The sequence below is a fragment of the Pristiophorus japonicus genome, chromosome 6 (assembly GCF_044704955.1).
Source record: "Pristiophorus japonicus isolate sPriJap1 chromosome 6, sPriJap1.hap1, whole genome shotgun sequence".
Taxonomy (NCBI): Eukaryota; Metazoa; Chordata; class Chondrichthyes; family Pristiophoridae; genus Pristiophorus; species Pristiophorus japonicus.
The window spans coordinates 81,775,718-81,791,615 of record NC_091982.1 but is presented as its reverse complement, the minus strand read 5'-3'; the positions used below and the strand labels follow the sequence as shown (position 1 = coordinate 81,791,615).

General features: G+C 44.7%; 1 protein-coding gene across 6 annotated transcripts in view; it reads left to right on the top strand.

Annotated features, from left to right (window-relative positions):
- The first annotated feature begins 5 nt into the window (after window positions 1-5).
- Window positions 6-15,898, top strand: part of pla2g12a (phospholipase A2, group XIIA) — a 32,579-nt gene continuing 16,686 nt past the window's right edge. Inside the window, exons 1-2 of one of the 6 annotated variants that reach the window (XM_070883015.1) lie at window positions 6-63; window positions 9,137-9,722. In XM_070883015.1, the coding sequence (XP_070739116.1) occupies window positions 9,518-9,722 (205 nt within the window). In that variant the 5' untranslated portion in view covers window positions 6-63; window positions 9,137-9,517. Of the gene's footprint in view, window positions 104-448; window positions 516-6,624; window positions 6,704-9,136; window positions 9,723-15,898 lie in introns of those variants that run through there. The other 5 variants (XM_070883014.1, XM_070883013.1, XM_070883016.1 and 2 more) reach the window with 5 other exon arrangements.

Here is a 15,898-nt window from a genome sequence, read left to right as displayed (position 1 = left end):
GCTGGGGTTCATTGAGACTGAGGGCAGACATTGGATAATACCAGGAGAGGGCGAGAGCAGGAGGTAGCGCTACAGTAAGGTTACTTCATGAAGCACACTGATAGTGAGTGAGGAAAAGTGCGAGTCGGTTACAGCGGATGAAGGGTTTCGGCTTGAAATGTTCCATGTGGGAATTCTCTTTGTGGGGGTGTGCTGGGCTAGCTGTTTGTCGCCAACAATTTCTGTTACTGTTTCAGAGTGAAAGAAAAAAATAACCAGAAAAAACAAGTCAGGAAAGGAACAAGAGCACGAGACAGCAAACTAGAAAGAGAGAAGGAAAGAGACACAGAGGGAAGGAGGAAAGAAATAAACTGCAGTTATATAGTGCCTTTTGTAACATCAAGACGTCCCAAAGCAATTTGACAAGTGCATAATAACAGGAGAGAGCGAGAGCAAGAGGTAGAGATAGCGCTAGAGCAAGATAGCTTCATGAAGCACACACAGTGAGTGAGGGAGAGAGCAAGGTCGCTATTTAGGTAAATACTGCAGACAATTTGCACATAGAAACGTCCCACAAATAGCAAATGAATGATGAAAAAATGTGTGTTTGGTGATAAAGAAAAACTTGGATTTATATAGCACCTTTCACGACCACCGGATGTCTCAAAGCGCTTTACAGCCAATTAAGTACTTTTGGAGTGTAATCAGTGTTGGAACGTAATGTGTAAGATGGTAGTTGAGGGAGGAATGTTGGCCTGTACTGTTCCCTGCTGTCATATAGTGCCACAGGTTCTGCTGCGTCCACCTGATCAGACAGAGAAAGTCTTAGTTTAAGGTTTCATCGCAAAGATGGCACCTCTCACACTGGATACTTCATTGAAGAGTCAGCTGTGATTATATGCTCAAGTCTGATGAGGTTTAAACCACAAATTTCTCATGACTGAGCCAAACTGACAGGGGATAGACTGAAGGGAAAAGAGGTGAGACAATGCAAATGAGGAGGTAAGGAGATGAGGAAGACAGAACCAAGGGAAGTGACAGGAAGGAAGTGATTGAGAGAAAATCAAGAGGAAAAACTGATTTATAAACAAGTGAAGGATAGACAATTTCACATTTGGCAGTATGGTATCCTTAATTAGAAGGGCATAGTTTTTTCATGGAACTAGTTAGAAAAAGCTTTTAGAACGATTGAGTTAGATTGATCTAGATTATATTTTTATAAAGGCCAAAATGTGAGTGAATTCTATGGAGATGTGGTCTTAAAAAATATAAAAATGGAGTATAATTTTGCTTCTATAATGGTCTCCATGACTGTAAAACCTACCTACACTTGGCCCCCTCCTATTACTCATCTACATGCTGGCACTCGGCGACATCATCCAAAAACACGACGTCAGTTTCCACATGCACACTGACGACACCCAGCTCTACCTCACTACCACTGTCTCTAAATTGTCATACTACTTGTCAGACATCCAGTAATGGGTCCTTGCCACAAACTCTGTTCCCTAACCGTCGACTCAATCCTTTTCTAGTGTCTGAGGCTGAACCAGACTGTTCACAACTTTGGTGTCATAAATGACCCTGAAATGAGCTTCCGACTACATATCCGTGCTGTCATGTATGTAACCTTCATGTAACAATACTGCAATACTGTATATACTTGAGAAATGCACACATTGACCACAGGGGGTGAACTTGTGGGAAACACTCCTCACCTGGTCATCCAGGTATATAAAGGGAGGCCCCACGCAGGGTCTGTACTTCTTGATGCTGTGAATAAAGATGCAGGTCACAGAGTGACCTTGTCCATAGAATGTGCCTCGTGTGGATTTGTGGTATTGTGTAAGGACTTTACAGTGGCGACGAGAAACGGGAATCAACAACCCACAAGAATGGCCACCGGTAGCACAGAGGAATGGTACTGTGTTGGTGATGACTGGGACGATTTCATTGAAAGGCTTCAGCAGAGCTTTGTCATGAAGGACTGGCTGGGAGATGCAGCGGCCGACAAGCAAAGGGCTCATCTACTGACTAGCTGTGGATCTAAGACGCGCTCATGAAAGACCTGCTAGCACCCGAGAAGCCAGCGGACAAAACCTTTGAAGAGCTCAGCAAGCTAATCAGTGAGCACCTCAAACTGGCGAGCAGCATACACATGGCCCGACACAGATTTTACACCCACCGACATCAGGAAGGACAGAGCATACCGGACTTCGTTGCAGACCTCCGGCGCTTGGCCAGCCTCTGTACGTTCACAGACGCCTGCAGGGGGGAGATGGATGAGCTCTCCATCCAAGCCGACTGCCTACTATGGGGCAGCCGGGTAGTCATGCCCCAGAGGGGCAGGGAAGCTTTCATCAGGGAACTCCACAATGAGCACCCAGGCATCATGCTGATGAAGGCATTGCCCGGTCACACGTTTGGTGGTCGGGAATTGATTCAGACCTGGAACACGGTTCGCAGGTGCACGACGTGTGCTCAGCTGGGAAATGCCCCCAGGGAGGCCCCGCTCAGCTCGTGGCCCTGGCCCACCAGGCCATGGTCACGCATTCACGTAGACTATACAGGTCCGTTCATGGGGAAAATGTTTCTCATCGTGGTTGATGCGTACTCGAAATGGATCGAGTGCATCATTTTGAATTTGTGCATGACATCCACCACTGTGGAGAGTCTACGTGCGGTCTTTGCGACCCACGGTTTGCCGGACATCCTTGTTAGCGATAATGGCCCATGTTTCACTAGCTACGAATTCCGGGAGTTCATGTCGGGCAATGGCATCAACCATGTCAGGACAGCACCGTTCAAGCCGGCCTCCAATGGCCAGGCAGAACGTGCGGTCCAAATCATAAAACAAGGCATGCTCAGGATTCAAGGTCCCTCCCTTCAATGCCGCCGATCGCGCCTCCTGCTGGCCTATAGGTCCCGACCACACTCGCTCATGGGGGTCCCGCCCGCCATTCAATATGATCATGGCTGATCATGCAACTTCAGTACCCCATTCCTGCTTTCTCTCCATGCCCCTTGATCCCTTTGGCCGTAAGGGCCACATCTAACTCTCTTTTGAATATATCTAACGAACTGGCCTCAACAATTTTCTGTGGTAGAGAATTCCACAGGTTAACAATTCTCTGAGTGAAGAAGTTTCTCCTCATCTCGGTCCTAAATGGCTTACCCCTTATCCTTAGACTGTGACCCCTGGTTCTGGACTTCCCCACCATCAGGAACATTCTTCCTGCATCTAACCTGTCCAATCCCGTCAGAATTTTATATGTTTCTATGAGATCCCCTCTCATTCTTCTAAATTCCAGTGAATGTAAGCCTAGTCAATTCAGTCTTTCATATGTCAGTCCTGCCATCCCGGGAATCAGTCTGGTGAACCTTCACTGCACTCCCTCAATAGCAAGAATGTCTTTCCTCAGATTAGGAGACCAAAACTGAACACAATATTCAAGGTGTGGCTTCACCAAGGCCCTGTACAACTGCAGTAAGACTTCCCTGCTCCTATACTCAAATCCCCTTGCTATGAAGGCCAACATGCCATTTGTCTTCTCCACCGCCTGCTGTATCTGCATGCCAACTTTCAATGACTGATGTACCATGACACCCAGGTCTCATTGCACCTCCCTTTTTACTAATCTGTCACCATTCAGATAGTAATCTGCCTTCCTGTTTTTGCTGCCAAAGTGGATAACCTCACATTTATCTACATTATACTGCATCTGCCATGCATTTGCCCATTCGCCTAACCTGTCCAAGTCACCCTGCAGCCTCTTAGCATCCTCCTCACAGCTCACACTGCCACCCAGCTTTGTGTCATCTGCAAACTTGGAGATATTACATTCAATTCCTTCGTCCAAATCATTAATGTATATTGTAAATAGCTGGGGTCCCAGCACTGAACCTTACGGTACCCCACTAGTCCCTGCCTGCCATTCTGAAAAGGACCCATTTATTCCCACTCTTTGCTTCCAGTCTGCCAACCAGTTCTCTATCCACGTCAATACATTACCCCCAATACCATGTGCCTTAATTTTGCACACTAATCTGTTGTGTGGGACCTTGTCAAAAGCCTTTGAAAAGTCCAAAAACACCACATCCACTGATTCTCCCTTATCCACTCTACTAGTTACATCCTCAAAAAATTCTAATAGATTTGTCAAGCATGATTTCCCTTTCATGAATCCATGCTGACTTGGACCGATCCTGTCACTGCTTTCCAAATGCGCTGATATTACATCTTTAATAATTGATTCCAGCATTTTCCCCACTACCGATGTCAGGCTAACCGGCCTATAATTCCGTGTTTTCTCTCTCCCTCCTTTTTTAAAAAGTGGGGTTACATTAGCTATCCTCCAATCCATAGGAACTGATCCAGAGTGCATGGAATGTTGGAAAGTGACCACCAATGCATCCACTATTTCTCGGGGCACTTCCTTAAGTACTCTGGGATGCAGACTATCAGGCCCTGGGGATTTATTGGCCTTCAATCCCATCAATTTCCCTAACACCATTTCCTGACTAATAAGGATTTCCCTCATTTCCTCCCTCTCACTAGACCCTCGGTCCCACCGGGTGACAATCCAAGAAAAATGTATGGAGCAGCATCAACCTCTGTACATGGCCATCTTTGACCTCACAAAGGCCTTCGACTTTGTCAACCATGAGGGATTATGGAGTGTCCTTCTCAAATTCGTCTGTTCTCAAAAGTTTGTCACCATCCTCCGCCTGCTTCACGATGACATGCAAGCCATGATCCTTACCAATGGATCCACCACAGACCCAATACAAGTGCAGACCGGGGTCAAGCATGCCTATGTGATCGCGCCAATGCTCTTCTCAATCTTCCTTGCCACAATGCTTTATCTCACCTTCAACAAGCTCCCCATCGGAGTGGAGTTAATCTACAGGACAAACGGGAAATTGTTCAACCTCTATCACCTCCAGTCCAGATCCAAGGTTGTTCCAACCTCTGTCATTGAATTACAGTATGCAGACAATGCTAGCGTTTGTGCACACTCTGGAGACCGAACTCCAAACCGGCGTTGACACCTTCATCGAAGCGTACAAGAGTCTGGGCCTTACATTAAACATCTGTAAGATAAAGGTTCTCTACCAACCTGCCCCCCGCCACACAGCACTGCCCCCCGATTATCAAGATCCATGACGAGACCTTGGACAATGTGGACCACTTTCCATACCTCGGAAGCCTACTGTCAGCAAGGACAGAGTTCGATGACGAAGTACAACACCACCTTCGGTGTGCCAGTGCAGCCTTCGGTCTCCTAAGACCAGCATCTTAAACCTGACACCAAACTCATGGTCTACAGACCAGCAGTGATACATTTCCTCCTATATGCTTCAGAGACATGGACTATGTACAGTAGGCACCTCAAAGCACTGGAGAAGTACCACCACGCACTGGAGAAGTACCATCAACTCTCTCAGGCCAGCATCGCGGCATTGACCACACTCAATCAGCTCCGATGGACGGGCCACGTTTTCCACATGCGTGATACCAGACTCCCGAAAAAGACTGCACTCCGAGCTCCGTCACGGCAAGTGAGACCCAGGAAGGCAGAGAAAATGCTTCAAGGACACCCTCAAAACCTCCTTGAAAAATTGTAACATCCCCACCGACTCTCGGGAACACCTGGCCCAAAACTGCTCAAAGTGGAGTGAAATCATCTGATAAGGCGCCGAACACTTTGAGTCTCTTCATCGGGAGCATGTGGAAGCCAAGTACAGCAGCGGAAGGACCGTATGACAAACCAAGCACCCCACCCACCCGTCCCTTCAGCCACCATCTGCCTCTCCTGTGATAGAGACTATAGATTCAGCATTGGTCTCAGCAGTCACCTTAGAACTCATATTAGTGTGGAAGCAAGTCATCCGTGACTCGGAGGGACTGCCTAAAAAGAAGTGCCTTGGGACATTTTACTATGTTAAAGGTGCTATATAAATACAACGATGTGGCCTGCCCAGCAGAGCTGATCAAGTGTGGTCAGTGCTTCAATGCTGGCAGAAATCAAGCGCAGGCAGCGGAAAGAGCGTGCGGCAAACCAGTCCCTCCCACCCTTTCCCTCAACAACCATCTGTCCCACCTGTGACAGGGACTGTGGTTCTCGTATTGAACTGTTCAGCCACCTAAGGACTCATTTTTAGAGTGGAAGCAAATCTTCCTCGATTCTGAGGGACTGCCTATGATGATATAAATACAGTAACAACAACTTGTAGTTATATAGCACCTTTAACGTAGTAAAACGACCCAAGGTACTTCACGAGTGTTATAAAACAAACAAAAATAATGTTGTTGTGGAACTAAAGCAAAGAGCTGGCACAGACGCAGGCCATTGTGCTTTTGATGGAGCAACCAGAAGTAATCCAACGGTCCTGTTCTCTCCTCGCAGCACTGTATCATCATTGTTTTAAAATATTTAACTTATTTTCCCTTATACGCTGCATTGATGTCTGCCTCAGCCACTCCCGATTAAAAGCATCCCATGGCGATTTGGGTGAGGTAGGGAAGCTGGCTGCCACCTGAGGAAGAAGGCATGAATGACCCTCCCCCAGAAAACATGAGGTTTGGGGAGGGAATTAAATGCACTGCGGAGGGTGTGTCTCTGTCATCCAAAACAGGGGGCAGTGTGCTTGGCGGCGGTGTTGCCGGGACAGGTAGTGCCGGCCACGTCAACACAAGGTGTGTTATGGTCACCAGCTGCAGGTAAAGATCTGGTCGGAGTGGGTTCGTCAGAGTCGCAGGAGACAGGCTCCGCAATGACTTTAATCTGATTTATTGTGTCCGCAGTATTTTGAAGCGCAGTCCGACTTGCTCGTGGCCTCACACAGACACTTTTTATTTTCGGCCTTGCGGCACCTCAGGCCGCGTCCCACAGCAACCAGGAGAGGAGCAACGTTTGCAGTGATCTGATGGACATCAGATCGCTAACGTCCTATTGCGCTCCTGTGCAAACTCAAGTTTTGGGTATTTGTAATGATTCCAACACATATCTGAAATCACATCCCAGCCTTCGAATCAAATCAATCCTTGCCTTATCATAAATGATGTTAATTTTGGTGGATATTTAGAAAACAAAACTTGCATTTATATCGCCCCTTTCATGACCTCAGACGTCCCAAAAAGCTTCACAGTCATGAAGTACTTTTGAAGTGTATTCACGGTTTGTCATGTGGGAAATACAGCTGCCGATTTGAACACAGCACGGTCCCAAAAACATCAATGAGTAAGAGACCAGATAGTAATGTTGGTTGAGGCTAAATGTTAGCCAAGACATCAGGAGAACATCCCTGCTCTTTTTTTTATTAGTGTCATGGGATCTTTTACATCCACCTGAGATGGCAGATCTCAGTTTAACATCTCATCCAAAGCACTCCCTCAGTACTACACTGAAGTGTCAGCTTAGATTATGTAGTCAAGGCTTAAACCCACAATCTCTGACTCAGAGGCAAGCCTACTGCTACTGCCACCTTTGAAAGAAAAGAGAGGGCACGAGAAAGACAGAGTATTTGCATTGTATCTGTAACATACTGAAATGTCCCAAGGTGTTTCACAGTTGGATGTCACTCCAGAGAAGGACAAGGAGGTGCAAGCCAACAAAAAGACAGAGATGGGTTTTAAGGAGTAATTTGAAGATGGGACAAGATGCAACAAGGCAAATAAATTTAGGTAGGGAGGTCCAGATTGTGGGATGAGGTGACTAAGGCCCTGGCACTAATATAATAGAGGGAGGAAGGAGGAATGCAAAACAGACCAGAGTTGGCAGAATGAAAGTGTTGCCCACTTGTGTGTTTCATGCCCTTGATCCATGGGGATAATGTAATGGCATTAGGGTAACCATTTTATACCAACTCTAACATGGGACAGGCTAGGATGGGGTGGAACAATAACTTGAGTTGTGCTATTCCTGAACTTCAGTAATGAACTCTTCCACATTGTAAAATTAATTTTTTGGGGGTGGCGGGGGTGGGGGGGGAGATTAACTGACTCCTATTTTGAAACTTCCGGTGTCTGGCTTTATAGACATTTTGACATTTTTATTTAAATGTACTGTTTAGTCCAAAACCAGATGGTTAGCAACCCTAGATATATAATTGTTGTATGTTTATTGAGAAATTATCTATGATTACCGTAAAATTTATGTCCGGACCAAAAAAGGTTGGATCCGAGTATTTTTTAACTGGTGAAAAGCTAGGAACAGTGGAAGTCCAAAGAGATGTAGTGGTCCATGTATACAGATCACTAAAATGTAGTGGCCAGGCACACAAAATAATCAAAAAGGCTAATGGAATGTTAGCCTTTATATCTGGAGGGCTAGAATATAAAGGGGAGGGTGTTTTGCTACAGCTATATAAAGCCCTGGTTAGACAACATCTCGAATGCTGTATACAGTTCTGGGCACCACACCTTATAAAGGATATAGTGCAGATTCACCAGAATGTTACCAGGGATAGATTATGAGGAGAGATTACATAAACTAGGCTTGTATTCTCTGGAATATAGAAGGTTAAGGGGTGATTTGATTTAGGTTTTTAGGATTTTGAAATAAATTGATAGGGTATTAAGCAATATGGAGCCAAGATGGATGGATGGAGTTTGGATACAGATCAGCCATAATCTCATTGAATGGTGGAACAGGCTCAAGGGGCTGAATGTCCTACTCGTGTTCCTATGCTCATATGTTCCAGTATGTACTATACATGATCAATAAGTGTGGTGCCTCAGACAGATTGTGTGGTTTTTGTCCTGAAGCAGTGTTCCGGTCTATAATCTGTTAAGCTCTGTTGGGACATGCTATATAAGTTTAATAATGGCTATTGTGATGAAGAATTCAACTTGGGTTTTCGATATTCAGTGAGTAGATTGTTTATTTTTTATTACCTGCCCTGGGAATTGCTGTGATCTGTATTGCGCTTTTCGAAAATTATTATCTATACTTCTAGAATGGATAAAATATCTGCTTTGTCATATAATTTGCCATTCAGCTTCAAGGGCTTTAAGCTGAATCAGTTGCTTCTATTAAGATCCAAGTAAGAATTTGTGGTTGCAAAGTTTGCACTTTGAATTTAAAAGAATATATTTTGCACAAATTTTAATTTCATATGCACTTATAGAGTTGTCTTTTTGCCCCCATTCTAGCTCTACAAGAATATAACAGATGTGACACTTCCATCCAGCTTGGCTTGCTGTGACCAGCAGTGATGTTTGTACAGCGTGACAGTGCTGAAGCAGTTGCCAGAGCAATAACTATAGGCAATAATGGAGTAACCTTTGCAGAACAGTCAAAAGTTCAGTAACCGGTGAAGTCTGACTGCACCAGATTACCCTGACACTGACGTCACTTGCTGAGCATTTAAAAATTTTGATATGCGATGACAACGAATGTCATTGATTTGGCATTTCTCTCAAAGTGCAATAATAGTAGTTTATATTGTATTGTAAAAAAAAACATAGCAGAAAGCTTTGTGCATTACAGCTGAAAACCTAAAGTGAAAAAAGTGGTTCAGTGCAGAGTTTTCCATGAGCATGCATTTGCTGATCTGTGTGTTTGTGGGAATTATTTTGAGGAGTTGTGGGTGCCACTCAGAAGACACAGATTTCAAAGATTGGCGGGGGCAGCTGAAAACAATTCGGAATGGAATTCATAAGATCGACACATATTTGAATGCAGCACTGGATTTACTAGGTGGGGCGGACGGGCTCTGCAAATATAAATGTAATGATGGTGAGTAACATGCTCAGTAATGAGTTTTGCTGTTCAGTAAATGTGTGTGGATAGTTTTCTAAAGGTTAAGATGGTGACTAGCTGGCTTGGTGCTCTCTAATTTGTCATACTGACTGATCATTTGTAATACTTCTTTTCCCTACAAACTTCCCCAAACATATTTTCATCCTCTTGTCTCCTCGCCTGAAGGTGATGACTCGGTACAGTTTCTCATTTACTGATAGCTGTTTGGTACCTCACCTAAGCGGCCATTTTTCACGACTTTAGTTGGTGAATGTCAACAGATTATTTATCCATGCAACGTACGGAAACTGAGCTTGATGCTGTCTTCACCCGATGAATACATTGGCACATTTTCCAGCAGGGAATTCTGAGAGGTGATTAAAAGCGAGAACCCATGGTTGATTTTTCTGCTCCCTAGACCAGGATCTCTGAGGCACATTGTGGTGCCTTGGCTGAGATCAACTAATTCAAAACAGACTAGGTACTGAACCTGTGACGTTCTTTGTCAATGCAGCTCATTACCACATCATGTAGTGTATTTACTGAGTTGTTGGCCAACGTGTGTGCGTTATTTATTAATAGAGAATTTTGAAATGATTCAGCCCGAATATTTGTTATGACTGCGTACAGCTCTGGATTCTGGACTGATAAAAGTGCTGTTATGTAATCATCATCATAGGCAGTCCCTCGAAATCGAGGAAGACTTGCTTCCACTCTAAAAGTGAGTTCTCAGGTGACTGAACAGTCCAATATGGGAATTACAGTCTCTGTCACAGGTGGGACAGACAACCGTTGGAGGAAAGGGTGGGTGGGGAGTCTGGTTTGCCGCACGCTCCTTTCGCTGCCTGCGCTTGTTTTCTGCATGCTTTCGGCGACGAAACTCGTCAGCACCCTCCCGGATGCTCCTCCTCCACTTAGGGGGCTGTTATCTATTGTGCTGATCTAAATTGTTTTCTCTGATGAAAATCGGGTTCAGTGACACCCATTTGTAGATTTGTTATACAGTTGAGCGTCCCGAATGCGGCAACCACGGGACCGAGGCCAAGCCGGTTTTCGTGTTTTTCCGGACTTCGGAACGTGTTTCTGACATCCAAAATCTGGAAACACTCGAGCCCAGGTTCGGGTATTTCCAGATTTCGGAATGTCAGAAAGGGGGTGGGGGGGTTGCTCTCTGAGGAGCTGTTCGGGTCGCTGGTCCTATCTAGGGGGTCATTGGGTGGGGACCAGCGGCTGAGGAGTTCGGGTGGGGCACTGCCGCCGTGGAGGTGTTTGGACCGGCGGGCCCCGTCACAGAGGAGGTGTTGGGGCAAGCCAATGAGGAGGCCCCAAGGTAAGGGCAACGGCGGCGAGCGGGGCGAGGAGAGTGAAGGCGAGGCCCCGAGGTCGGTAGGGTCAGCGGGTCCGGATTCTGGAACATTTTACGGATTCCGGACGACCCTGCCACCAATCGGTCTGGATTCTGGAACTCCGGATTTTGGACACTCAAACTGTACTATATATAGTCCCATGTGGGCAGGTATTGATTTTATGATAGCTTTTATAATTCCATTTTTCATCGGATTACATATTTATTAATTTGCCCCAAAATATAATGAAGACAATTTGGACTCACTGTCATTCTGTTAGATAGCTTTCATTTGGGCCCCATAGAATTTTTAAGATTCTGGTTGGTCAGCATACTACAAACACATTATGGGCTCAATTTTCACCGAGCCCGATTTCTGGCATACTTGCCCGAGTTGTGCCGCTTCATTACATCAGTCGATGCGGCAGGAAATTTTTTTCATAGTTTCCCTGATGTTTGGCCTCTACTCTGCAGTCGTGCAGCGTGGCCAGTCGCCTTGGCGGGGGGGGGGGGGGGGCGGAGCCTGTGGTCTGCGTTGAAAAAAGGTGCCGGGATTTCTGCGCATGTGAAGTTCCTGATGTCTCTGAAATGGCCGTGCATGCGCAGTAGCACTCCGAACTGCCAAGTCAAAACCGTATAATACAAGTCAGAAGAGGAAGTCTTCTGGTCAGAGTCACCAAGAAACAAGGACATTCAAACATTCGAGGCAGTGCAGGGAGCAGCCACAAGGCAAAGTTAATGCCAAAGCTCTGAGTGAATTGCCTTCCTGGCCCGCTGCGGTGAGTAGCCTTCCCCCCTCCCGAGCCTCTCCGGTGCCTTCCCGCCACTCGCTGTGTGGTCCCCACCCGATGCCGGTCAGTTTGCTCGCTCCCCCCCCCCCCCACTCCCCAGCCTCTCCGGTCCCGAGTGCGTGCCAGTCCAGGACCTCTCCGCTTCCCATCCCTATCCCAGGACGAATGGCCTCCGATGTACTTACCTGCGCCGATTTCTTTAACTCTCCGCAAGGGTTTTCTCGAGTGGCCACATACGCCGGCCTAAGTAGAAATGGAGTAACTATTAGTTGACCAAAGTTGCCTAAATGGCCAGAACTGGTGTAGGTGGCTGGTAACGCCCCCTTTTGAGCAAAAAAAAAGTACCTAAAAAAACATAACTAAGTCAGTTACGCTGGTGCAAATTGATTGGGGAAACTGGGGATTTTTAAGTTAGGCCAGGAAAAGCAGCCTGCTCCAAAAGAAACAGAGCAAATACTGGGGAAAATTGAGCCCTATAGTATAAGGAACTAATTCCAGCCTTTTATGATGCGATGATCTGTTGCAGTTTAAGATGCTCCTTAAAACCTACCTCTTTGACCAAGCTTTTGGTCATCTGTCCTGATTGCTTCTTCTGTGGCTCGGTGTCAAAAATGTTTTTATTGTTAATGTTCTTGCTAAATACCTTGGGACGTTTTGCTACATTAAATGTGCGTTGTAAGCTTGCTTTGCTCCTACTCCATAAGTTATTTTGAAATCATCCGTCTACAGCCAAGGTGGTCACGATCACACAGAATGTGACCTGGTCAAGAGAAAAATAATTAACTGAGGCAATAAAACTATAGCTTCATTTTGTATGATTTTCAGACATGTATCATATCATCATAGGCAGTCCCTCGGAATCGAGGAAGACTTGCTTCCACTCTTAACATGAGTTCTTAGGTGGCTGTCCGGTCCAATATGAGAACCACAGTCTCTGTCACAGGTGGGGCAGGTAGTCGTTGAGGGAAGGGGTGGGTGGGACTTATTTGCCGCACGCTCTTTCCGCTGCTTGCGCTTGATTTCTGCATGCTCTCGGCGACGAGACGCGAGGTGCTCAGCGCACATAACATGACTTACAATATTTTGTAAAGCATTAATGCTGATAGTGAAAAGTTTTACATTAGTAATACATGTGGATAAAATATATTCTGCTCTGTGTCCATATGCAAGATTTGATTTCTATTGTATTAGTCTTTTTATTTGTCTGGCGTAAACACATTTTGTGGGAAATCAACCTTTCTGGCTGGTAACTTGAAAAAAAAATCCCTCCCTTCTCATTGTCGTGCTCCTCGGTCAGCTGCAAGCTGACTGTCCTTTTAATGCACTTTCTACAGTTCCTGTTGCCAGATAAAGAAATGCTGTGGTTGTCAGGATTCCCTACCTGCTTAGTTGTGCAGAAATCATGAGTTCGAGTCACCGAGACAAAGAGATTGAAAGTATCTAGCCCACTCTGTTTGTCTTCTTTATGAAAGGTGGCGGTCGGTGTGTACTTTATTCGGGAGGCACTGCCTCTGCAAGATGGGTGTGCAAGATTTTCATGAAAGATATGGAATTTTAACTGTGAATGACAATTACAGGTGCACTTAATATTCATAGTAATGTTTAGTGAGTAATGTGAAACCGACTGCAAGTTACTTTTGCTGCAGTGTTTTACTGTACTGGAATCTGTTCAGGCAACAGGAAAAAAGATCATGAGTGTGAATGGTATGAAATAGGCATTCTTAAAAGGTGAATGGACTGGTTTAGCTTATGATTTCAAGAACCAACATTGATCTTTGCTTGTGTTTTCTCATACTTCTTGTGCCACCTTGTGTGGTGGATTTATCTTGCCGCATCTAGTTCCCATTTTGCCACAGCTGAACACCTTAGCTTGATGTGGGAAAGAGAATTTTCTTCAGTGGAAAGTCACAAATGTAATGGGTGTCCTGTGTTAGTTTTTGACCCTTGTGGGTCACTCGGCTGATTACTTCTAATATCAGTGGCTTTCTTGTGGGATTATCATGTTGGGTCAGAAGATAAGCTGTATAACAATGTGACCCGAGTAAGCCTCTACAACAACCGCTGTTTGCAGTTGCAGCAGAGAGAGATGCTTCTGCTTACAATAGGGTATCTCCCTTTCCTTCTATCCCCACTCAAGTGTCTGACTCTTATAATCTATCTCAGTCTCTGTCTCTTTTCTTATTCCCACTTCTTGATTTGTGCTGTGTGGGCTGGAGCACTGGTGAAATAAAGAAAATTGGAAGTTCAATTACCCTGGCTTGTTTTCTTTATTTCAGCTTTGTGTTTGGGAATAAAATCACGTTGAACAAACTGGCGATTTTATGCATTTCCGCAGTGCTGTGCAGCAGTAACTGGAGTAGAGGCACAGACAAATCCGAGGTGTAGGAAGAGTATAGGCTGAGGAACAGAATATAAAGGGATTCTGGAGGAGAAGCAAGTAGAGGGCGTAGAGGTTTGACATAATATAGTGGCACTGATCTGGAAAAATATATTTTTTGGCAGCCGTTTGTTTCCATCTATTCGAGTTGGTTGGGATTCGTCACATCTTAACTGGTGGAGGATCTCTGTACAGCTTGCACCTCATTAGTTTATTGTTCTATCAATGAAAGATCTCAGTTCAATAAAATCCAAGAAATTTGACTAACACAAGACTTTTTAACCTATAGATTTTCTCACTATCCAGATCTTGCACTGTAATACTGCTTCAAATGGTCTGTAACTTGCTATCATACCAGTCTAAACCAGTTTTGGATCATCTGCACATCTGGTTTACCCCAGATTATCTGCATTCTTTTAATTTACAGAAAGTGAATCCTGATCTGCATGTTTCCCTCTAATAAAGAGGGAAAAAAACATGGTGGTGCAGTGTGTTGAAGCCTCAATGAGCTGTACCATGAAGTGGTTTCCCCTCAGAATTCTTCACACACAGTCTCCAATCTCAGCCATGCTATCACAAGATACTGGGTTGAAGGAGTGGTAGAGGGATAATCAAAGGCTGTTTGTGGAGCTCTGAGAAAAGAAGAGAATTAAATCTCTGCTGAAAAGGCTGCTTACAACAACTTTTTTTAACCAGATAATTAGACCATAAAGGGAATAACGTTAACATTTTGATATGGACTAAGAGTTAGAGGTTATAATGAGAAAAGCTTCAAGACAACACAATGGTGTAGATTCATCAGGAAAGCCGAGAAATAAAGCAGGGCTTCCACACTGCCCTAATGTTAAAGGTACTATCTAATGTTACACTAAGTCGTTCAGACCAGAGACCCCCGGTGTATGCTGTAAGCAGTTGGTGCACTAGAGTTAGCCTCAGTACTCCTGGGCTAGAGAGAGGAAAAAACAGCCAGGGTTTATCCACTACTCACTGCCTGTGTGTGTGCATGTCCACTTGAGCTGTTGATAAACAAAATAAATAGAAGATAAATCCATATGCGTTATTCATGGTTGCTTGAGTTGCAAAATAACACTTTCCCCAGTTGCTTGCCAAATGGAATTTTCCAGTCTTTGCCCAAACCCAGATTTACACTCTGTAAAGTTCCATTGTCTGATTTTTGTTTTGTATTTCATAAAGATTGTCATCATTCAGAACAGATAGGAGTGGTCAAAAAATGTTGCAATGATGTCACATGCAGCACTCTACACAAATTTACACCAATATATTTGGGTATCAGCTAATTATTTCTATCTAATCCTTATGTTACGATCTGCAACAAGAAACCATGAGATATAAATCGTATTATCCAATCTCTAATTGCGGGTGTAGGATTATGGAGTTGTAATCATAGAAATATAGAAACTTCTAGCACAGAAGGGGGCCATTTGGTCTATCGTTCCTATGCCGGCTCTTTGAAAGAGCTACCTAATTTAGTACCATACCCTGTTGGATAATTCCTTCTTTATCCTTTTTAAATAGATTTGTACAACTAGAAACAGTAATATGTTTGATAATTCATGTCATTGACAAAATATTAATCTTAAACACCCAAACCAACCATACAGAGAAACGCACCTCAGCCCTGTGTCCAAAAACATACTGG